The sequence below is a fragment of the Equus przewalskii genome, chromosome 3 (genome assembly GCF_037783145.1).
Source record: "Equus przewalskii isolate Varuska chromosome 3, EquPr2, whole genome shotgun sequence".
Lineage (NCBI taxonomy): Eukaryota > Metazoa > Chordata > Mammalia > Perissodactyla > Equidae > Equus > Equus przewalskii.
The window spans coordinates 48,818,587-48,844,313 of NC_091833.1; the positions used below are offsets into that span (position 1 = coordinate 48,818,587).

Genomic DNA, 25,727 nt, shown 5'->3' on the forward strand with positions numbered 1-25,727 from the left:
TATAACAAAATACCACAGGCTAGGTAGCTTAAACAACAGGAATTTGTTTCTCACGGTTCTGGAGACGGGGAAGTCCAACATCATGGCGCCCGCAGATTCAGTGTGATGGCTGGTGAGGACTCACTTCTTGATTCATAGGTGGTGCCTTCTGGCAGTGTCCCCACAAGGTAGAAAGGGCAAAGGATCTCTGTGGGTCTCTCTTTTAAGAACACTAACTCCATTAGTGAGGGCTCCACCCTCCTGACTTAAGCCCCTCCCAAAGGCTCCACCTTCTAATGCCGTCACTTTGGGTATATAGGAGTTCAACATGTGGATTTTGAAGGGACACAAACATTTAGATCATAGCAGTCTCCAATTTCTCCACATCCTCACCAACACTTATCTGTCTTTTGATGTATAGCCATCCCAGTGGATGTGAAGTGGCATCACCTTGTGGTTTGATTGGCAGTTCTCTGATGGCTAATTTGAGCATGACTCTGTGTTCTTATTTACCATTTGCATATCTTTTGGTGAAACATCTATTCAGATCCTTGGTTCAGTTTTTAATTGGGTTATAAGAGTTACAACACTAAGAGTTAAATGTTCCAATTTACTGTTCTGCCACTGGCTTTCCTGGAGGGGAGTCATGAGAAATAACCTTCTGAGGAACATCTCTGTGTTTAGCCCAACTGATGTTGAAGATACTGCTCATGGTATGCTGTCACTTTACTTAAGGATTCATGTGAGAAATTCTGGCTATCTTTAATGTCAGAAAAAAGTTACAATTTCCAGATGAAATTTGGCTTCCTTTTATCTGACACAAGAACTAGATATGTCCATTTTATCATTGACTTGTGCAAATCTGTGAGCTTAAGTTTGTGCTTGATTGCTATAACTAATTCGTTTTTAATTACTAGTACTTTTCTTTTTCTTATGTATTGTGTTTTTTAATTTTAATATCTTAACGGTAACTCTCTTTTTATATTATAATTATCTCAACCATTGTTTTGGAAGCATGTGAACAATAAAATTAAGAGACCTGACAGGCAGTACATCTTAGCAATAAACTTTATGGGTTCTGGAAACACAGTCTCTGGTTTGTACTTCTGTCTGCCACCTACTAGCATGGAATCTCTGGCTGGTTATATAAAATCTTTCACATCTGGAAAATGTGAATAAAAATCATACTGATTTTGGTTTTGTTGTAAGGATGAACTGAAATAGTATGTATAAATTGCTTTGCAGAATACCCAACACATAATAAGCTCTAAGTAAATACTAGCTATAACTTTATTAGTTCCTACATCTTTTGACTAGAAGGAAATACTTGCATTCTCTCAACCCTCTAAGAAAGGGGGCTTTTAAAGGAGCTATAGAGAGCTAAGACAACAATAGTGGGAAGGGCTAGGTTATTTCATACACGTGTAATGATTAGGGTATTTCTGAGAGTAGATTATCTGTGTTTGTAATTGTAAGGAGATGCACAAAACCACGTCAGAATTGTCTATTGAAAATTCTCATTTCGTTAATCAAAACCAGATGCACATTCGAAATTCTTTGCTTTAACCCTAAATCACAGCATATTACATGTACTGTGTTTTGGGCAGATTTTTAGCCTGATTACAGGTATCTGAAGGGGAGGGTAAAGATGTAAAATGTGGGTATGATGCAATTGACAGTCTTCAAGTAGTCATCTTTTCGGAAATATATTTGAAATATACCCTAGTTTATTATCTTTATTCTCCTTTATAAGGTTTAAAAACCATAAAAATTGGAGAGAGGGGTATATCTCTGCCCTGCCTATTTTTTGTATGTATTATATCTCTCAACCTAAACCCTGACTTTTCAATTCTGAAAGTTGGTAGGTAATAACTATCTCTTTTTCCTTGGCTTTTCAAATTTTCCCTAACCCTTTCCCCTCTACACTTAAGCCTGAAAGATTCACAAATTTGTTTCCCCTCTCCCTTATCTTCTGCATTATGTTCTTCTCCTTTGGGGATGTAACAGTGGAATCTAGCCAACAGCTTGGAAAGTCCCTAGCAACAGTGTGCTAAAATGGACATGCACTGCCTTGATTGCCTGATAAGGACACATTTATGGGATTGTTAAAGTCATCATTTTAAAGCTGACTAGACTTTTAAATAAATTTCTCACTTCAGTTGGTTGTTTGCTTCCAACAATGTTAAAAAGAAACAGGCTAATTTATGTAATAATATCAATTACTACAACACAGGAGTTAATTTTGCACTGACCATGTCTGTTCTGAAGTTTCTCTTTTTTTTATTAATAGGTGGTTTTAGTTAATTTATTATTGCTATAGTCACAGAAGAGTATTTAGTTTTTTCGGATATATCTTCCATATATAGCATTGAGAAGTTAACCTACTTTCCTTCTATTTTCTTGTTTATTGGGATGGCAGGATTCCCTCCCCTTTGCACAGTTTGAGACTCTTTGATGTAAATGGCTCAGGCTGCAGTAGTTAATTGCTTGACCACTAGGAGTTTTGTTATACCCTGATGAGGGGGAACAAACATTGTTATATGTAAAATAGAGACTTAGCAACAATTCACATCTGTAAATAACAAACTATGGCAGCTATAGTAATGTGGGATGTTATTAAACGGTTAACTGCCACGTGGGTGTACAAGAGTCCTAAAGCAATGTCCCCTCTATCTTTCCTAACAGACCATGATAGCCTAGCAAACTATGACTCATGTGAGTTTTAAGGCATTTAGGATTATAAATTATATCCGTAAAAAAATCCACTAGAGAGGAACATAGTGTCTACAATGGTACATGACACGTGATATTCTCTAGGTAAATATTTGGTTGTTAAATGAATAAATAAGTGAAATCTTGTTGTCTATGCTGGTTGTACATCTTTCCAGCTGTGCGATTGGGCAAATAATTTGATTTTTGAGTTTCAATATTTTTTTTATAAAATGGGAATGATGGCATTCATATCCTAGCTTTTTTTCATGTTGATTGAATGAGATAATACAGGAAAAAGCACTTGCTAATAATTTTAAAAACATAAACTCTCGAGGGTACCTCTTCTATAATATTTTTCTCAGTTGTAATATTGGTTCACAATTTATACCTTAGAACTGGCACTGATGTTCAATACGTCATTGCCCTTAGCCTAGTCACAATTGGAAATCAAGTGTGATCCAAAGAGAGGGGTTTACTGATCTTAATTTAGCGTGTTTGTGAGAACATAGGTTTCTGTCAGAGAAGCATGGGTTTGAAACCCAGCTATGTCCATTCCTGGCTGTGTGAGTCTGAACCTCTCTTGAGCCTCAGTCTCTCATTGGACAAACATGAGTAAAGCCTATACTGTGGAATTGTTGAGATAACTAAATGAGACTGTACATGAAAGCCTTTGGCAATAAACAAATGTTAGTGACTGTTCCCTTTACCTCCTCATAAGTCAAAACGTCTTTTAAATCTTGTTCTGGAAATTACTCAGTTAATAAGACTATTTTCTTATTTGCTTATTTTTTATGCAAAAGAAGTTTTTTGGTTTTGCTTTTATTTTTCTGGATTTTTTTTAAAGAATATAAATCCCTTGGTGAATACAATGCAGTCTATACAGAGGCTGAAATATAATGTACACCTGAAATTTACACATCGTTATAGCCACTATGACCTCAATAAAATAATTTAAAGAAAAAATATCCTGTTATGGGCTTGCAGTGGGTTAGGCACTGTGCCAGCCATAGGTCATATATATATATATATTTTTAATTTTTAAATAAAAAACCAATTTTATTGTACTGGATTCTTACTTAAAAAACCAAAAGTAATTGCTGCAAGAATTTCAAGATTCTCGAAATAAGAAGTAAGATTTGAAAAATGCAGTGGATTCTTCCTGATATAAAAAGGTTGAAAATGAGGGACAGTGCTATACTTCTACTTGTTTCTTCCTTCTTACTGCGTTCTTTTTGTATTTTTCTTGCAGTTTTGAGATATAATTGACATATAAGTTTTAGGTGTACAACAGGATTTAGTTTATGTATGTATTGCAAAATGATCACCACAATAAGCTAACATCTATCACCTCACATGGTTACACATTTTTTTTCTTGTGATGAGAACTTTTAAAATCTACCCTCTGCAGCTTTCAGTTATACAGTATTGTTAACTACAGTCACCATGCTGTACATTACATCCCTGAGACTTAATTTACAACTGGAAGTTTGTACCCTTTGGCTACCTTCACCCGTGTCCGCCACCCTATCTTTATTATTCTTGATTTTTTCCTTTTTCAAGTCTCTGAACTTTTTTCTCTGAAATCCCTTAGAAATCATATCCATGTTCACACTTTACAACTCTTTTTCTCATGACACTCATGTAATCCCTATTTCTTGTCCTAACATTTCTTTTTTTCTTTTCTTCTTCTTTTTTTTTTTTGCTAAGGAAGATTAGCTCTGAGCTAACATCTGTTGCCAGTCTTCCTCTACTTTATATGTGTTGCTGCCACAGCATGGCTGACAAGTGGTGTAGGTCTGTGCCCGGGATCCAAACCTGCAATCCTAGGCTGCTAAAGTGGAATGTACTGAATTTAACCACTATGCCATGGAGCCAGCCCCTTGTCCTAACTTTGAAAAGAGTCCTGAAGTGCTTCCAGGAGCAACCCAAGGTTTATCACCATATATTTAATTCATTAATTGTACAAATATTTATGTTATGAAGCTTACAAGGGAATAGAATACGATACTGCCCTGTCCCTCAAAAAGTTCTCAATCTGAAAAGGCAGGTTTGCAGACAATAATAATGCCATGTATAAACAGGCTAGTGGTTTAAACCAGGCATATGTGCACAGGAGGAGCAATGTTCCTCAGGAATGCTAGTGACGTTGGTGCAGGGTGTTGAAGAATGTGCACGAGTTTGCCAAGTAGACAAAGGAGACAAGGACATTTCTGGCAAATACAAGATTATGAACAAGATTCTGAGGTGGGAAAATGCATACCTTATTTAATTTGTGGAACCACACTGTATTAGCTTCCTATTGCTGCTATAACAGATTCCCACCAGCTTAGTGCCTTAAAACAACAGAACTTTATTACCTTACACTTCTGGACGTCAGGAATCTGAACTCAGTTTCACTGCGCTAAAGTTGAGGTCCTTCTTGACACCCTAGGGGAGTCCTTGCCTTTTCCAGCTTCCAGAGGCCACCTTCATTTCTTGGTTTGTGGCCTCTTCCTCCATCTTCAAACCCGCAGCCTTGCATCTTCAAGTCTCTCTGACTACATTTCCTCCTCCATTGTCACACTCTGACTCTGACCCTCCTGCTTCCTTCTTACAAGGACCACTGTGATCAGATTGGCCCCAGATAATCCAGGATAATCTCCCCATCTCAAGATCCCTAATTTAATCATACCTGCAAAACATCCTTTTTGCCAGGAAAGGTAGCATATTCGCAGGTGCTGGGGTCCAGGATGTGGACATCTTTGGGGGCCGTTATCCAGCCTACTTGAGCAACAAGGCTAGAATTGAAGTTCTCTAATGGAGATAAGGCTAGTATGAAATTTGACTTTGAAAAACGTTGAAAGCCGTGTTGAGGAGTTTGGAATTTAGTCTAACTGTAGAGGTCAACAGTTTTTATTCTTAAAGTTTAAAAATAGTACAATAGATGCTCACTTCAGTGTCTGTACTCTCAAAATTAAAATACAAGTATGTAGATGATCACAGATCCCTTGAAGCCCATCTGTAGAGCCTGAGACTTAAAGGCAATAAGCAGGAAAGTAACATAATCAAATCTGTTTCAGAAATGTTATGGTGTAGTTGTATCAAAGTGATGCTGATGAGATACGGCATTTTAAAATTTTAAAAAATGGCTGTGGGAACAGAGGAAATTGATTCGAAAAACTTTTCTGAGGGAGAATAAATAGGCTGTGGTGATTTAAAAAGCCAGAGGAGGCTGCAGCAACCTTTGAGATGTTTATGAAAATGATCCTAATGTACGCTTCCTACTGAAATTTTCTCCCACTGTGTGACTGATTTCTAGAGTCTGACTAAATCAAGTGCAACTTTCTGCTCAAACATGTTGTATTTCCCAACTAAACAATTTCTTCTATTAGGGTAACCATATAGCACATAGTCCAAACTGGGGCAATGATTTTTATAACCATTTAAAAAATATATGAATCAAACTTATTTATAAAACACTAACCTAAAAATTCTGTTTCTACAAAGCTTCCTTTTTAGAATGTGGTGGTCCAGGGTGTCTCCTGGTGGCGTGTTTTGCGATGGCCCACACGTGCCTTCTCAGCTCCTCCTCTCGTGAACTGGCCTACAGGACCTTGCATCAGAGTTAGAGGTGGAGGGATGTAGCCTTTTTGCCAAGATGCAAATGCATGCGGACGGGAGTGAAAAGATCTTTCCAGTGAAAGTAAACTTTTTGGTGAAGGGCTACATCCAAATGCTGTCTACTGGATGCTCTATTTGGAAGAATCCATAGTGGGCTATCATGGACTTTGATTTATGTTCTAGTGGCATTATCCTTCTTATAAAGCTAGAGATCAATTCATCTAGGTCTCAGTATTTAGACTTTTCTTTTATTCTTTTTATTTAAAAGATGTTTCATCCTCATTTACAGAGTTGGACCCATTTAGCTTTTTCCCAGTCGCCTCCCTTCTTACTGTTCTTGACCACCACTCCTTACAAAGGCTGGTGTCTCTTAAGGATCCTTCTAGGTCATCCTACTTTTAAGATGGCTAAACCTTAAGAATTTTACATTTTAAATAGTTTGGTAAATTGTACAGTTAAGTGTTTCTTCCTTCCCTCTAGTGTTGATATTAATGAGTAAAAATTTCTGCCCTAAATGAGAGAACAATAACAAAATCCAAGGATCACTGACCACACCCTCGTCTCACAAGGAAATCTGAAGTGGTGAGGACTGGGATTCAAGTTTTCAGCTCCCATCATCTTGTGTAGCTTTTTTAGGAGATGCTGAAGCCTGATGATGAGGCTGCCCAAGGCCCCTTCATGGCACCAAAGTCCGTCATCGGGCTGTTTCTGGTTGCCAGTATCCTACAGAACCACGCAAAACACCCACAGCTTCTGCTCAGGATCAAATCTGTCTCCACATCTTGACCATTTCCAGCATTCCTCATTCCTTTGAGTAGATCCACTTTTTCCATCTGGTATCACTTCCCTTCACCAGAAGAACTCCTTTTAGCATTTTTTATAGTGTGAATTTACTGGTGACAAATTGACTCAGCTTTCACTTATCTGAAAATGTTTTTCTTTCACCTTCATTTTTTGAAGAATATTCTCCCTGGATCTATAATTCTAGTTTTGTAAGGGTTTCTCTGCCTCCCCTATCCACCAAAAGCACTTTAGCTGTATCAATCCGTTGTTTTCTGATCTCCTTTATTTCTTATGAGAAGTGAAGTTGTCATTGTTGTTCCAGTGAAAGTGTCTTTCTCTGGTTTACTTTTAAGGTTTTTCTTTAACTTTCATTTTTAGCAGTTTGTTGAAAATATGTGTTGTTTTCTTCATCCTGCTAGAGGTCCGTAGGGCTGAGGGTTAACGTTTGTTACCAATTTCAGCTCTTATTGTCAAAATTCTTTTCCAGTCCAATTCTCGCTCTGGTCACCTTCTGGGACTCTAATTAGGCTACTTGATATTATCCTCCAGATTACTCACGTTCTTTTCTTTTTTTTCCAGATTCCGCACATACAGGTGGAAGTCTTGATCTCTCCCTTCTTAGGATCCTGGTAGAAGGGGGTTCTTCTGTTGGACTAGCAGCAGCCTTTACTGTTACCTTCCTTAGCCTCAGCTTCCCCAGAACACTTTTAAGAGGGAAAGGGGACACTATTAGTAATTACACTGAGTCAACAAGCATAAATTGGAACTTTCCCAGGCAGACCGGAGTTTAAGGTACCCTAGTTACGAGGCACTGTTTCAGTGTCCCAGAAAACAAACTTTAGAATCCTCCTACGTGCTTCTCTTATTTTGACTAGCCTGGCACCTCTTTGCCTCTTATATAAAGTCAGTTATCAGTCTTATGAGATCTTTCTACAAAATTTGTGATTTATCCTTCACTATCTCAATTCAAGACATCATCTCAGCTGGACTGTTGGTAACAGGGTCCATTTATCTGCAGTAAGTCTCCATCCCGTTCTAGCACATTTTAGTCAGACTTCCTGATTAGTCTGGCACTACTTCTGTTTTTGGGGGGGGTGGGGGGGAAGATTAACAGTAAGCCAACTGCTGCCAATCCTCCTCTTTTTGCTGAGGAAGACTGGCCCTGAGCTAACATCCGTGCCCGTCTTCCTCTACTTTATACGTGGGACGCCTACCACAGTAGTGCTTGCCAACCGGTGCCATGTCCAAACCTGGGATCCGAACAAGCGAACCCCGGGCCGCCGAAGTGGAATGTGTGCACTTAACCACTGTGCCACTGGGTGGGCTCCTGGCACTACTTTTATTAAGCTGTTCATTCTAGTTAAGAACCTACAGTGGTTCCTGATTGTTTTTGAGGTCCTGCCTAGGTTTCTTATTCTGTTGGAAGCCCCTTAGTTTTCACGCTGACTTCTGTGTCTGCTCGTCACACCGACCCCTGTTAGAATGCCCTCTCCCCCTGCTGTCCTGATCCGTGCCTTCTGTGTAAGTCAGCTCCACACCTGCCCTCTTGCAGCTCTAGCCCCAGTCCCTTGCATCCATCATGTTCTTTCCTGTCTTCTCATTCTCAAGTTCTAAGGGTCCATATGTCAAATTTGATTCTACAGTTTAGTGTATTGTGTTTGCTAATTGAAGAATTCAGACTCAGTGCCTTCAGGGGCTGTGAGGTAATCCAAGCTGTGAGGCTGGCAGAGTGAAGAACAATAGGTATTAAAGTGTTTGTGTTGATTGCTGGCAATAGTAATTCCCACCTCGGTACCTGGCCGTTCAAATCACCATGCAGGTGAGACAAATAGCCAAACAGAATACCTGCACAAGATTCGCAAATTGTGTCCTAAGCTTTGTTTTTTTTTTTTTTTTTTAACACATACTTTATAGCTCAAGTAATATACCATTCCTCATACCTCCCCTTAGCCGTAATTCCTAAACCAGTGTTAGGTATACATTGTGCATTGTATAAATGCTTGTGAAATTAAAAAGTTAAACTATGGCTTTAGCAAGCTTATTGGGAAAATAACTAAAACCGCCTTCAAAAGAAAAGGCAGCTATTCTCTTGTTTCCTAGGCCCGAGGTTTGGATGATTGTCGTAGATATAGTGCCACCTCTTCCCAAATCAGCCCCCTTGCCCAGTTTTTAGGGGGCTGGGTTCTGATTCCCCCTTCTGTGGAGACTGGCATGGTAGATCTGCTTCAGCTTCCAGGGGAGGGTAGGGAATGGTATCGAGCAGTCTAGCCTCAGCAAGGGGCATGCTGAGAGTTAAGTGGGGCCAGAGATAGTTCATCCCATTGTGATCAGAAAAGATGCTTGGTGTTATTTCAGTCTTCTTAAATTTATTGAGACCTGTTTTGTGGCCTAATATGTGATCTATTCTGGAGAATGTTCCATCTGCATTTGAAAAGAATGTGCATTCTGCAGTTTTTGGATGGAATGTTCTGTGTATATCTACTAAGTCCATCTGATCTAAAGTGTCATTAAGGCCAGTGTTTCCTTATTGGTCTTCTGCTTGGATGATCTATCTATTGGTATAAGTGGAGTGTTAAAGTTCCCTACTATTATTGTGTTGCTGTCTGTTTCTCCTTTTATGTGTGTTAATAATTGCTGTATATATTTAGGTGCTCCTATGTTGGGTGCATAGATGTTTACAAGTGTTACATCCTCTTGTTGGATTGTTCCCTTTATCGTTAGGTAGTACCCTTCTTTGTCTCTTGTTACAGTTTTTGTTTTAAAGTCTATTTTGTCTCATGTAAGTATTGCTACCCCAGCTTTCTTTTCTTTGCAATTTGCATGGAGTATCTTTTTCCATCCCTTCACTTTCAGTCTGTGAGTGTCTTTAGGTCTGAAGTGTGTCTCCTGTGTGCAACATATATATGGGTCTTGTTTTTTATCCATTCAGCCACCCTGTGCCTTTTGATTGCAGCATTTAGTCTGTTGACATTTAAAGTATCAATTGATCAGTATGTACTTATTGCTGTTTTGGTACTTTTTTTCTGGCTGTTTCAGTAGTTCTTCTCTGTTCCTTCCTTCTCCTCCTGCTCTCTTCCCTTGTGATTTGATGGCTTTCTTTAGTATTGTTGTTTGGGTTCTTTTCTCTTAATTTTTTTAGTCATTATAGGTTTCTGGTTTGTGATTACCATGAAGTTCATATATAATAACCTATGTATATAGCAATCTATATTAAGTTGATGGTCTCTTAAGTTTGACATTTTATCTAAAGCTCTACTCTTTCACTCTCCTCCCCTCACATTTAATGAGGTGGTTTTTTTGTGTGTGTGTGTGAGAAAGGTTGACCCTGAGCTAACGTCTGTGCCAATCTTTCTCTGTTTTTTTGTATGTGGGATGCCACCACAGCATGGCTTGATGAGTGGTGTGTAGGATCCAAATCTGCAAACCCCAGGCTGCTGAGGCGGAGTGCATGAACTTAACCACTATGCCCCTGGGCTGGCCCTCACATTTTATGTTTCTGATGCCATATTTAACCTCTTTTGTGTGTGTGTGTGTGTTTCCCTTAACCTCCTATCATGGAAATAGGTAATTTTAGTACTTTTGTCTTTTGACCTTCGTATTAGCTTCATAGGTGGTTGATCTCCTACCTTTACTGTATATTTGCCTTTACCAGTGATTTTTTTTTTCTTTGATTATTTTCTTATTCCTGTTGGTGGCCTTTTTTTCCTCACTTAAATAAGTCCCTTTAACGTTTCCTGTAAGCCTGGTTTGTTGGTGATAAACTTCTTTAGTTTTTGCTTGTCTGGAAAACTCTTTAGGGGTGATGCCATTCTTGATTGACTAGAAATGATGGATTGTCACTATTGGGTTGGCTTGTAAAACCCATTGGTTTACTGAGACAAGTTGCTGATTGATTTAACAGGTTTAAAATTAGTTATGCTGTTTATTTGTTTCCATGACTACAGAACAATTGATCTTTTCCTAGTAGTGTGGTAATTTGTTTTTCTCAAGTGGGATGAGAATGCATCTAGATTTCAGAACAGAAATGAGATCATCAGATTATGAACTGGACCTCTTTCTGGGAAACCCTTCAGAAAATAATTAGGAGAAGGTAAGAATAGGCCCAACACCAAGTAATGGGGCAGTTGTAATCAAGTAGATTAACAAACCCCAGAAAGACCTATTTCCTAAGGAACCAAAGCACAAGGATTAGTCTTTCTATGGATATGTGAAGACTCATGCCCAATAATGTTACTAAATGGCCTACAGCAAGGGTCAGATGGTAAATATTTTAGACTTTGCATGCCATAAGTTTGGTCCCTGTTGCAGCTACTCACCTTTGCCCTTGTGGTGCCAAAGCAGCCATACGCATTAAGTAAACAGATGAGTGCGACCACATTTGGTCTAGGTTGGCTGGATTTGGCTTGTGGTAGCTGAGTTTGGCACACAGGCTGTAGTTTGCTGACCCCTGGCCTGGAACAAGTAAAGTTTCAGGTGCATCTACTGTCAGGGATTCAAAAACCAAAATATCTGCATCTCTCTGGTCAAGAGAGTACATAAATGCTAAATAGTTGCTGACTGACCGATTTCTGATATCCTGTCTGGTTCTGCCATTGATTCTGGTTAGTTGGGGTACTCAGTGAGAAATAGCTGGAGTAGGGCTAGAGCTGGAATAGGTACTGACTGAGTTTGGAGGAAAGAGCTGCCAGTGTCCCATTTCCAGAGGACTTCAGGTGGTTCATGCTGTCGATGCCACCATCGCCACCCCCCATGATACTTGCTGGTCTCTGCTATGTGGCTAACAGTACTGTATCTACAGCCTACTGTTGTTCTTCTGACAACTGTTATTTCTACTCCAGCTGAAGAGATTTTGTCCTTTGAAAACTGATAGCTCTGCCAGTTAACATCAGAGGGTTTGACTTTAAAGCATTTTTAGCTTTTTTGGAGGCTACAGGATAACCTGGCCCTTTTAGCTTCTTCCATCAACCTTCCCCACGTCAGAGGCTGATATGAATGACAGCATCCTAGGGGCCTGACCATCAGCTGTGAAGTCACCTTGACTCCTTCCTCCAGGGAGCCTACGGATCTTCTTGAAAATATGATATCCTTTGTCCTGCTGTGGTATTTCAGCATTTCTGCAAGTAGTCAGGGAATTAACCCACCATAATGGGCTATTTAGAAAAGCACTTTTTAAAATTTCTTTATCCTTTCTGGGGAAAAAGCAATAGCTCATATTTTATATCAGCAAATCTCTTGGCTATAGTTTGTATATCTTAAGGTTCTTTGTAAATCGGTACTCAGAAATATACGTGTATGACACCTCAGAGAACTTTTTGGAATTAACTAGTCTCTACTACTTGTATCCATTTTGGGGTCAGGAAAAGAAAATGATACTTCAGATTCTAATTTCAGATATATTCTGTGGAAAAACAAACATTGTTTGAAGTGAAGAGTATCTTTTAGCACTTTTGGTAAATGGCCTCTTCAGGGTTTCTTTTTGCAAGTGAAATCTAGTCATCACTGAGAAGAATAACTAAGGATAAAAATTTGTTAGGCACAGTGCTAATTTTACTTTATAATGGCATGTGAGAAGTTTTGAGAAGCAGGACTAGATTTTTTGTCATCCTTACGTCAAGCTTATATGATAATATCCAAAGCAGAAGATGGACATATACCTACTAGAAACAGTAACAAGGGGTGTAATATTTGGTACCCTAACTTGTTCTGACACCACTGAATGGTTTTGAAATTCATCATGAAGAAATTATTGGAAAGAAGAGCAGTAAAATTTTGAAAAAGATGGATAATGAGAGAGGGCTATCCTTATCAGATATTTAAATGAATTATAAAGATAGTTATTGAAATATTAAAGAAGTGATATAAAAGTAGGAAAAAAAAAAACCCTAGATAGAATATATTAGCCTGAAAAAGACCCCGGTATGTGCGTGTGTGTGTGTGAATTTAATATTAGGTATGGGTGTGTGAATTTAATATTAGGTAGTACAACAAATAAGTAGAAAATGCAAAATTTGCTCAATAAATGGGGCTGGGTCATTTGGTTAGTCTATTAGGGTAAAGACAAACTTGTTTTATACACACATAAGACCTTTAAATACAGTAGCATATTGAGAGTTTTCTTTCTTTCTCATGTAAAAGTTCAGTTGACCTAGGCTTGTAAGGCAACCATACTCTAGAAAGTCATGCAGAAGTCTAAGTTTCTTCCATCTGGTTACTCTGCCATCCCCTGGGATGTTGTCCCAATTCTCCCGTGGTTGAAGTTAGGTTTCTGGTGCACCTGCAATCCAGCTTATGATAAAGGGGAAGGAGAGAAAATGTGGAGCAAGGAATTTCCTAGTGAGCCTGTGACACAGAAGTGGCACACATCCTGTTTCTTCACATTCTGTCAATGAGTATGTTGTCACATGGCTCTATTTACCTGTATGAAGGCTGAGAAATGTAATCTCTAGATAGACAACCGCAGGCTAGCCACTACTAAGAGGGACAAAGAGCTCTAATATTATCAGAAAGAGATGGCGTGCTGAGGAGACTTAACAGTCTGGGCCACCAGTAGTTATATGGAAAATAAAAATCAAATCAATTTAGTATTTCATCTTTTACTATATTTTAAAATAAATTACAAGTAGATACGTAATCAAATCACATGACAAACATTCAAAATTATTTTTATTACCATTTGCTAGATACTAGAGTAAGTACTTTTTATGGGTAGTATCATTTAATCCTTACAGTGACCTTAGGACAGAAACTTCAACTGATAAGAGTAGTTGATAAATGGACAAAGAAAATGCATCAAGACAGTTCACAGAACAGAAAGTACAAATGACTAATGAGGATTTTTCATATTTTTAGTTTTACTGATAATAAAAAGTGAAAATGATTTCTCATTTTAGAATTTATTAAATTAGGAAATATTTTATAAGATATTTAAACTTGGGTAGGGTGGGTTATAGAATATAAACTGCCAAAGCCAGTGTCTGTCAAGAGCCTTAGCACATATTTACATTCCCTGTGATCCAGAAGTTTCACTCTCAGGACACTGTACTAGAAAACAGAATGGGGACAAAGCATTACTTACAATCACACACACATAACGTCAGAAACCATGTAAATGTCTAAAAATGGGAGAATGACTAAAACTGTTATATAGTGAGAATAATACACGTTATTAAAATTGGTTATAGTGTTATTAATGTGGGAGCATACCTCTGATACAATGTTCAGTGAAAAAATTAGGGTATAAGATGATCAGAGAATAGATTTAAATTATGTTTAAAAAGCATAAAAGACTGGAAGAAGATATGTGTTTCTGGGTGTCCTTTGTTATTCTCTTTCACTACTTCGTCTCTGCTTCTTTATTAGCACCTCTGCATTTACTAATCAAAAGGTTTATTTGCTTATTTTTATTCCTCCCTCCCACATTGGATGATCTAATGTGAGATCCAATGAGAGAAGGTACCAGGTCTGCCTTGTCTTATTGTGTGTACGTTGTATAGCATAGCGCCTGGCCCAGTGTAGAGAATAAATAATGATTGGGTGATGTTGGATGAGGGGCATTAGGTGACCTAATCTGTAGGCTTTTATTTTTCACCGTGGACTGACAATACTTCTATAATCAGAAAAAGAAGACAAAATTTTAAGATATTTAGTTTGTTTTATGATTTTCTTTAGTAATCAGCCTGTTTTCTAATGGGTGAATGGGAAGCAGAACTAATAAAATCTAGATTAAGGTGGAAGTAGAAAAAAGCCTTTTTTTATTTTTTGGTGAGGAAGATTTGCCCTGAGCCAGTCTTCCTCTACTTTGTGCATGGGATGCCTCCACAGCCTGCCTAATGAGTGGAGTAGGTCTGTGCCCAGGATCCAAACCCACGAACCCAGGCTGCCAAAGCAGAGTGTGTGGAACATTAACTACTCGGCCACGGGGCGGACCCCAAATTTTACCTTTTTTAACAGAAGACTACGTCCCTTCTCCCACACTCATTCCCTTGTATGGCCTTGGGATGGTGGTGTTCTGCCTTGTGAAAGAAGAGTCTGTCCGGTGTTCTCTGTGCACGTATAGAAATAGAATGACTCTGTCCTGTCCTGCGACTGGCTCAACACGCTCTGCTGTCTTGACTTTGCCGTGGATAGTGTTGGTTGGCTATAGATACACAAAGAATATTAGGTTTGAAGAGGAGTATTGAAATGGGAGCTGATTTCAGTTTTCCTTTTCCTTTTTCCTCTCACCTCCACCCCTTAAGATATAACCTTATTATGTTTTGTTATCGGGGGGGAGGGCAATGTAAGTCTTTTAAAGTTGGGTCAAGTGAAATTTCACACGTAATATTAGTCAGCATTTTCTTAAATGTGCCAGGAAGAAGATTTGGCGGAAAAGTGGTAATTACAAAAAATAGGACAGTCTCCTTCTGGCTTATATGAAATGGATATTTTAGCTATCAGTTCAAATATTTGGAAATGGGAAAATCGATCTGATTTTCTAATGACACAGCATATGGAGTAGGAAGTCATTGAAAGGTCGGCTAGAAGCTAATTCTGCAGACTGAACCACATGTAGAATTGTGGATGTCTAGAAATGTGTTGTTTTATGTCGATCACCACTGTATGTGAATGAGATAATGCAAAAGTAATTAGAAGCCGTAAATAAGAGCTACATAAAATAGAGCATTTTCATTTAGAACGGTTCTGATAGAATAAAGGTGGAGGGAAGAAAATTTTGATAGAATTTAACTGGTTTCTGGGGAGCAATAGAGGTGAAAACTGCCTCAGAAAAGTGAGGAATATGCCTGCAGATTTAAACCGGAGTGCGAATATGTGAATTTTTCTTAGAGACGAGTAGCGACAAGGAAGCAAGTTTGCGTTTTCGCTTTCTGTCCTCTCAGTGAATACCACCCGGTGGTCGGCAGCTGTCTGAAAGGAAGACGACTGTGTGTGGCATCCAGCAAGTCAGGTTTAAGAAAAAGATGTCAGCGACTTAAGTCTCACGTCACGTGACTCCCTCTACTTGCCAATACTAGATGCTGTGGATCAAATTTCAACTCCAGGCCGTCCTCCCGGCCATGTGGGTTTAGCCGAAGAAGCAGCAAAACCACACTTGTGAAAATGTTTGGAGCTGCTCTTTGCTTACCGCGGGGCCTCTGGATTAGGAGCTGTTTTTCAGATCAGAGTGTATCCACTGAATGGAATTTTAGTGTTGTGCTGTCATTTTGATGTTTTCATCCGGTCTTCATCAGTTCTGCCAGACATTTCCTGCGAGAATGGGGGCAGGAGCGCTCGCCGTCTGTGTGAGTACAGGCCGCCTCTGTCTCCTGCAAATACCGCCTGGGCTCGGGAGAGGCCTCTGCCCTCCTGGTTTTGCTGAGATGTTTGTGTGACTTTGTTTTTCCTTCCAAGGAGGTGGGGGAAGATTTGTTACTGAAATTCCTATCTCTTCAGATGGACATTAAGCCGTATTGGGGGCTGCATTTGTCACTTTTGTCCACTTTCCTTTCCAAAAAAGGTGAAGGAAGATGCATGCTGAGTTTATTTGGTTAAGTCAACTTGATTTATCCTAGAGCACTCTCAAGCGGCTTAGACTTTCTTTTTCTGAAAAAGTTAAATATGAATGCCTAATTGTAGTTACTGGAAAAAATCTTGTGGCTAGATTGAGAAAGAATCAAAATAATCATTTATTACCTCTGAGTACATATATGCCATTTTTCTATTTCACATTCTTATTATGATTTGGTAATTCTAGAATTTCTGTTTCAGCATAGTTGTGAAAGTGATGGTGAAAGAGCTTGGCTGATGTTTGTGACTCCTTAATCAACTGTAGAAACTTCTGGTTGTTATAATACAGTAGCATCAATAAATAAAACTGATATGAAACCCATGGAAAACTATGTGTATGTATTTCTAGGACTGAAATTCATGAATTTCAAAAGCAGTTCTGTTGGTGCTGATACATGACCTTTTGCAATAACTAAGTATTGTCAATTATAATTTACAGAATGCTGTAATTAATTTTTATTTACATATATGCAAAATGCATAAATATCATACATATCCATATTTCAAGTTGATATTGTATTCCAAGAGGGCATTTTATTTGTCCCAGAGGTAATAAATGAGAAATATCTTATTCTTTATTATCACTTTAACTGCTCACTGTGTTTCATCACATTTAGAACAGATGCTTTTTTTTTTCAGTTTCAGAAAGAGCTGCAATTTGTTGTGGGTTGTGATGGCATCCTGAAATATCTGGGCACTTTTTGACACATAGGCCCCGAATGGTCACCAGATGGTGCATCAGCCCCACAGATTGAATTTTCTTAGACTGCAGGGTGACTCCCTCGTTTCCATGCTCAGAACTTGTCAGCACGCTGTGCGCCAGCCTACCTGTCTCTGTCTCTCTTCCTTTGAGCCCCGAGCCTTGCCCAGGTATCCAACTGTAGTTTCCTTCCTCCAAAGAGTTTCCTTCAAGATCTGATTTGTCTATGTGTAAAATAGTGAGCTTTTATTTTACTGCAGACACAGGTCTGCATTTTTGCAGCTTTGTCAAAGAAATGCTTCAGAACTGGAAACGTGCAGTTGAGGCAGCAGACTGACCTATTTGTCGTGAGATTTGTGGTCATCTCTGATTGTCTGCTTAGATCCTTGCTCCTTACCCTTGGCCTGCAGACATTAATATCAGCCTTGATGGAAATGCAGACAGACTATGAATGAAACTCCATATTTTTCCTTAATTTATATCCAAAGCGTGTACAAAATTTCATTTAAGCTAGACCTAAAAATCATATCGTTTGAGACTGTTTACTCTGGTAGATGGTGATTCTCAGTGATTCCTACCCTTCACCTTCAGGCTGGCCTTTGATTGCGCTGTGTCCCAGTTTTTCATGTGAAAGTAAATACTTACATTTTTAGGAACTGTAGCATAGGATTCCCGAAAAACGATAGCTATTGGAGAACAAAACACCTTTTTGTTTTGTGGCAGAAAAGTGAGAAGAACTAAGTCACACATAAATGCATGCATGGGGGCTGATATGTCTAAGTAGAGAAGTAAAACTAAAAAATAGTATATCTTATATGTAGCAACTGCTCAGGTCTCCTCCTGCTGAAGATAGTCATTTTTCAGACAAAATAACAGAATACCAATTATTTGTAGAGTATGAGTGTGTGTGTGTGCATTGTGTGTGTGTGTGTTTATGGATTCTTGAAGTGGGGCACAGACTGGTTGAAAGGTTCCTAAGTCCATTGACTGACCAAATTTCTCCTCTTCGTTCCTTTTGTTCTTCTCTTTCCCGTATTGGTGGTGGTATTAGTAGAACTACAAGTGGGCTCACAAATTTACTTGTGGTACTCCTCATATGTACAGGTAGAGATAGGTTCTTTACTGTAACATAGCTATTTTTTCTAAGTCAGTCACCCCCAGGCATCATGGGAAACTACACTTGCCAATTAATGTTATCTTAGTCTCTTCTAGTTTTAAATGTCACCTTTGGATGACTCGAGCTCTCTCAGGTGGGTCGTGAGTCGCTCACATTTCCCCGCCTCTCCTGCTGCTCTGTCCAAGGTGGTATCTGGGCATTTTGCAGAGAGGTGGGCTGAGAGTGGGGAGTTTGCACATTCTAATAGATGAAGAAAGGGGGCGCCTAGAATACATGTGTGTAGGTTTTTGTAATATACTCTGGATGTTCTGATTTTGGAGTAAGTTCGGGTATCAGATCTGTGACTGGTGAATGTGTGGGTCAGTTCTCTTGGAATTGTCGGTGGTCTGTCTGTCCTGCCTTAGCCCTAACTCTGGCTGGCGCTGGCAACAATTCCAGTTCTAAACAATTCCAGGCCTTGTGGCCTTTGTCCTTAACTCAGGCGCCTCCACTGCTGTAGCCTTACCACCTGGTACCATCAGCACCTTACATGTATCCCATAGTGCAGTGCTTAACTTGGTTCTTCTGTCTCTACTTAATTTTAGGTTGATTATGTCTACCAAGCTGTCTCCTGACATATTATCAATACTTAGTTATATCTATTTTCCTTATTGTTTTTCTTGTTCTCTATTTAGCTGAACTGAATTTTCTTAAATAATACAACAAACATATGTTATGCAAGTTGAAGTTTCAAACCATCACAGTTATCTTTGTAGTTTCTAGTTTGGCGTTTAGTACCAACTTCATCCCGCACAGGCTACTTTTAGGTTTTTTCAGAAGCTGTGATGAATTTCTTGAATTTTTTTTTTTTTTTTAAAGATTTTATTTTTTACTTTTTCTCCCCAAAGCCCCCCGGTACATAGTTGTGTATTCTTCGTTGTGGGTTCTTCTAGTTGTGGCATGTGGGACGCTGCCTCAGCGTGGTCTGACAAGCAGTGCCATGTCCGTGCCCAGCATTCGAACCAACGAAACGCTGGGCCGCCTGCAGCGGAGCGCGCGAACTTAACCACTCGGCCACGGGGCCAGCCCCTCTTGAATTTTTTTTTTAAACCTACTATTTTTTGTTTGGAGCGTGGCAGACTTGAGCTTAAATCCTGGTTATATTACTTACCTTGCTCTGATTTTAGACATTATTGAGCAGTGTGTTGTCTTGATAGCAGATTTGAGGAAATATTTGACTATGTGTTCAACTCTCTTGACATAATTTGTCTTTACTAGCAGACAATAAAGTTTGGACAGAAGGGGTCATATCCTTTTTTTTTTTTTTTTGGGGGGGTGAGGAAGATTGGCCCTGAGTTAATATCTGTTGCCAATCATCCTCTTTTTGGTTCAGGAAGATTGTCCCTGAGCTAACATCTGTGCCAGTCTTCCTCTATTTTGTATGTGGGACACAGCCAAAGTGTGGCCTGACCACCACTGTGTAGGTCTGTGCCTGGGATCTGAACCATGAATCCTGGGCCACCAAAGCAGAGCACACGAACCAGAAGGGGTCATATCTTATTTGTATTACTTGCCTCTTGCTCAGAGCTAGGCAGTAGTATTTGTTCAATAAGTGTTTGCACAGAACAAATAAGTCATGCACTAAATTTTATAATTTTACCTATGTGTATTTTATTTTTAAATGGATCTTTTGAAGACCTTCAAGAAGTTAAAGGCATGTCTGCAAAGGCGTTCTATCTGCATGGTGCTTTTTGTGAAAATGGCACTATTTCCATTTAGCAGAAATTAGCAGTATGCTTGTAAATGTTTTTGTATTTAAAAAAAGAATCTTGTCTCCAACTGAATAGCACAGGAATTCTCTTACTCTAAAATTGCACGTGGTCGATGCAGGTGACTGTGCACATCCGTTCCGTCTCAGATGATACGGAGGCTGGTCAGTGCATCGCCTTCCCTCAGGTGGGCATGTGGTCTACATCAACAAAGGTAATTAATGTTGAATGTCCAAATAGACAAGCCCTGGAACCTGAGTAGCTCAGGGAAACAAAGATTATTTTGCAGATGACTCAAAGTCTGATGCAGTTTTACAGACCCTCTCCTCCATCTGGTGACTGGTATCCAGGCTGCCTTAGTTCTGTGATGTATTTCCTGTTGTAACACGTGACTGTGTATCCCCTAGGCTTTCTGTCAGGCAAAGGAGGAGATGGAGGAGGCACACATGCTTTTACCTGCCTCGTTCTGGAAGTGACTCATTTCTCTTCTCACTGTTCATAGCTTTGAACTAGTCGTATGTTCCACCTGAATGCAAAGGCGATTGGGAAATGTAGAGAAATATCTCATGGAATATTTGTAAACACTCTCTCTGGCCCGTAACATAAATTGCTCAATCAAACAGAGAAAGACGTATATTCCCTGATTGGGATAGCAGTCTGTCTCTAGTTCACCTACTGAATGTAAACAAGGACTTCAACACCCCAGCTGCTGCTGGCAGACATCTATCAAGAGGAAAGGCAGCCTAAGATAACTTAATACATCAGTGAGTGGCAGGAAAGTGGGGACATTCATGAGCCAATGAAGCCACCAATTAGAGTCATCTTTTCCTCTCAATCATTTATGTTATTATAATGTGATAATAATAGTCTCTATTAGCCAGTTGGAGCTGGAATCCTAATTACTTGCAGTCAAAAACATCCTAACTGATAACACCTCATCATGCAATGGCTTGCTGTTCTGTGGTTGTGGGAAGCTTGTCATGAATTGGAATGAGGCAGGATTTGAAGGCAGGAGACATGGCTTTGAGTCTTGGCTCAGCCTCTTGTTGGCTGTGTGACCCTGGGCAAGATACTTAATCTCTCTCACCTTCCTCACCTGTCAAATAGGGATAATAGCAGCCTAAATCAGATGGTTATGAGAATCAAATCAGATACTAAAATGAGAATACATTGTAAAGTATTCAGCATCATAAAAACAGTACCTTTGTTATATGGTAGGCTACTTTCTGTCTTGCCTTAAGGCGGTTTCCTTAATATTGTCGTAGGTGAATTCTACTTTATTTTAAATAAAATGAAAGAAATTCAGTGATCTGAAGGGACTGTTTATATTATTGGACTTAGACTAAATTTTAAACATGATTGAATGTTTAGTTTTGCTTTTTTGCCACAATAACCAATGATAAAGTATCAGAAGACTAGACTAGTAATAGTCAAATGAAAGCATGTATATTTTCTTCTGCTAATCTGAATTGTATTGCAAAAAAAATTTTCATCTCTGCCATACAGAATTCAAAAATCAAATGTGGTTAATAACACGGTTATAGATTAGTACTTAAAGGCTGCGTATAGGTAAAGTCACTAGCATCTAGGTTACTTGTTTCAGGGTCAGTTCTTTTGAAGCACAGTTGGTTGTGTGGATTGGCTTAATGTTCCTGTGCAGAAGATTGTAAGTAAGCTTTAGTGACAGCAGTGGAAAGTGCAAACTGGCATGAAGTAGCATATAAAGTGAAAGAATGGGGTTATTGGGTAGAGAAGACTATGCTAGGATGGTAAGTTAGATTAGATTAAATCTGATCTAAATCTTAAAGCTTACTTAGGGAAATTAAATTCCAAAGAAAAGGAAGAAACCTGTGTCCAGTAGTTTCTGAAACCACAAGAAAGCATGCTTGAGTTGTTATCTGTAACTGTGAAGCTATAATGGTTTATAAAGAGGTACTGTGGCAAGTAATAGCATTCTTAAGTTTATGTAAGTTATTTAAGTAAATATTTATATGTTCATATAAATAACAGGCACATTGGAGACTTTTAAAAATTTATTGTTCAGGGGCTGGCCCCGTGGCCAAGTGGTTAAGTTCGCGCGCTCCGCTGCAGGCGGCCCAGTGTTTCGTTGGTTCGAATCCTGGGCGCGGACATGACACTGCTCATCAAACCACGCTGAGGCGGCGTCCCACATACCACAACTAGAAGGACCCACAACGAAGAATATACAACTATGTACCAGGGGGGCTTTGGGGAGAAAAAGGAAAAAATAAAATCTTAAAAAAAAAAAATTTATTGTTCAAAATCAGTCATTTATGGGAAAAAATTCTATATGGTTTTATTTTATGACTAGGATTTATTACAGCTACTCCTTTAAGACTAAGTTTGGAGGGCTTAGCAAAGCAGATATCAAAATAGTAAGAATTAAAACAGTTTAATAATGCTAGTCACTTGAGGAAAAATAATTGCTGGATTTCTTCCTTACTCTTTATAGATGGATCAAGGATATAAATATCAAAGTGAAAGCATAAAAATACTAGACAAATATATGTGTGAATTTAAAAATTAATTTTGGATCAAGGAATGTCTTTCTAAAGAAGACCCACGATAGAAGCCCTGAGAGAAAAGATCGTTGAATTTTTCTGCCAGACAACTAAAATGTCTGCACAACCCCAAATATCATAAACAAATTAAAATGCCAAAAGAAAACTAGGACAGATATTTACAACACACATCACTAAAGCCAGATTAATTTTTTAATATACTAAAAGTTCCTACAAATCATTAAGAAAACTACCCAAATAAAAAATGGGCAAAGCTTAGGGATAGGAGGTTCACAAATAAGAAATGTGTGTTAATAAACATATGAAAATTGCTCAGTCTCATTCATAGTTATAAATATTGGCAAAATTTAAAATTTTTAACGCCCGAGGTTGACAAGAGAATGAGAAGCAGGCACTCACATGCTGACAGTCAAACTATAAACCGCTGAAGCATCTTTGTTGGGCAGTGTGGTAATAGGTACCACAACTTATAATTGATGTACCGGTTGATCTAGCAATCTCACCTCTAGGTATTTATCTTACAGGTACTTGTACAGTTATATAAAAATGTTCATTGCTGAAATATTTGTAAAGCAAGAACTGTAAATAACCTAAATGTTAGTAAACAGGATTGATTAAATCAATTATAATATCTCTATATAATGTAATATTAAACAGCTGTATGTGCCAATATGGAAAGACATCCAAAATTGATCAAGTAGCAAAAATAAGGTGCATATATGTACAATAGTGTAGTTACATTTGCCTTTTTAAAAAGTATATGCATTTATGTGCTTAATTATGCATAGAAAATTTCTGCAAGGAAACAAGAACTATTGGGCTGGGATAGGTAGACTTTTCAGTTTACTCTTGTATGTTTGAGTTTTGATCATGTGCCTGTTTTACTTTTATTAAATTTAAATTAGTAAAATTAGAGGCTGCTCAAAGAATAGGGAATGGTAGCTCTGTCCAGAAGAAATAGATTGGTTTACAAACATAAAGGCAATGGATATTACATTTGAATGTGTACAGTACTTTTACAGATATATATTGAAACATTTAAATTACTTGAAATTGTCTAAGGTATAAAAGGAAGTAGATTTTCCCTGCAAATTCCACAGGGCAGACCTAGAGCTGGGAAGAATGTAATCAAGCAGTTTCAATCCAGTAGAAGGAAGTGTCTGAAGATTCCAGTGTCTAAAAATTAAGCTGGTTGTCTTATGAGGTGGTCAGCATTCCAACACCAGAAGTAAGAAGGAGAAGGCTGAGTGGTTATGGGACGACTTGTTACAGGCTTCTCTCATGGCATTAGAGTTATGAGGTGAGACACCCTTGCAGGGTTCTGGGCTTCTCTGAGTCGTGTACTACTTAGAATTTGTAGCTCTCGGCCAATTATACTTTTTCATTTGTTAAACTGTCAGAAAATTTAGCACACACATGCCTTTTTTCACCCCTGTAGTCACTTCAGTTAGGGCTTCCTTTATTTGGAGGACTGGATTATTAGCCAAAACTGAGGGCAGGATTCCATGATCTTAATGATAAAGCTAGGCCCTTGGGAAGGCTAACATTTTAATTGGTAAATGGAGTCGTCTTAGCTGTAAATACAGATTTTTTTTTCAAATGAAAGAATTAGAGAATATTACTATAGGTTTGCTAAATTTTTACTCTTTCACTGTATGAAAAATGTACAAATTACTGAAAATTATGCAATAGAAGTCAGTTGAATGTTTCATTAATTTCCAGAGATTCCTTTAAGAAACTAGTTTTAGTTAAAATGTAGATAAATGATCTCAGAAATTATTTCTCTGATTTACACTGTAAATCACAAAAGTCTGCAAGTACTTACATGCAACATTAGTTTTAAGCACATTTGGTATTTCTGAGGCTATATGTTTTAAAACCTTAATTTTTCCAAAAGCAAAATGTCTTTATAGCTCTTATTTTTTTTTAATTAGGTCTTTAAGTTGAACTGAGTCTTTGTAACTTTTTAAAAAAAGTTTTCTGTTTTCAAATTTACATACTGCTAAACTTGTTGAGAAACAATGGCAAAAATAGCCTTTCCAGGAGCACTTTTCAAATTTGACTCATAGCAACCTCTTGCAAGACAGTTCTCTTCTGTTTCAATCCTCTTTGGCTCTATTAAGACTGCCAACAATGATGAGCAAAAGGTTTAACATTAGTGACATTACAGACTGTCCCCTTTTTCTCCAAATAACCAAGGGATTCTAAGCACGCGAATGTTTCTGTGCTTTCAGATTTTTAATACATTGGTATAGCAGTGGTAATCACTTAAAAGTGAACCACCCCAGAACTTACGTGTTGCATCTAGAATTATTGAAGAGGGAGGGGCCGGCCCGGTGGTGCAGCCGTTAAGTTTGCACGTTCCACTTCGGTGGCACAGGGTTCGCCGGTTCAGATCCCAGGTGCGGACATGGCACCGCTTGGCAAGCCATGTTGTGGTAGGTGTCCCACATATAAAGTAGAGGAGGATAGGTATGCATGTTACCTCAGGACCAGTCTTCCTCAGCAAAGAGGAGGATTGGCAGCAGATGTTAGCTCAGAGCTAATCTTCCTCAAAAATAAATAAATAAATAAATACATAGAATTATTGAAGAGGGATAAAGTGTGCTATTATAATGAAGAATGTGGAATGTTTCCAAAAGCAGATTAATTTCAGTGTATTCTTTGTAGTGATGCATAGTCTTATTTTGGCAGGAGATTACCAAGCACTTGATAACTTATTTCTATGTTTTTAACAGCTCTTCTGAAGTGTAATTTACATACTATAAAATATACTCATTGAAAATGTTCAATTTAACGATTTTTAGTAAGTTTACCAATTGTGCAAATATCAGTCTAGTTCCAGAACATTCCATCACCTCAGTAAGATCCTTTGTGCTAATTTACAGTTAGTTCCCGTTCCCAACACCTGATCTCCTCCCCCACAATCTCAGACAACCACTAATTTACTTTATGTTTCTATACATTTACCTTTTCTGGATATTTGATGTAAATGAAATCAT

At 38.5% G+C, this 25,727-nt stretch overlaps 1 protein-coding gene across 14 annotated transcripts in view; it reads left to right on the top strand.

The window, feature by feature from the left end:
- Nucleotides 1-25,727, top strand: part of FAM13A (family with sequence similarity 13 member A) — a 314,872-nt gene that overhangs the window by 6,063 nt on the left and 283,082 nt on the right. For 7 of the 14 annotated variants that reach the window (XR_011538612.1, XM_070614299.1, XM_070614301.1 and 4 more), the window contains exon 1: nucleotides 16,105-16,352. The exons of 6 other annotated variants lie outside the window; for them this stretch is intronic. Coding sequence is in view for 7 of the 8 variants with exons in the window: in XM_070614299.1 (XP_070470400.1) it covers nucleotides 16,278-16,352 (75 nt within the window). In the remaining variant the exon portion in view is untranslated. Of the gene's footprint in view, nucleotides 1-15,950; nucleotides 16,353-25,727 lie in introns of those variants that run through there. One more of the 14 variants, XM_070614303.1, reaches the window with a different exon arrangement.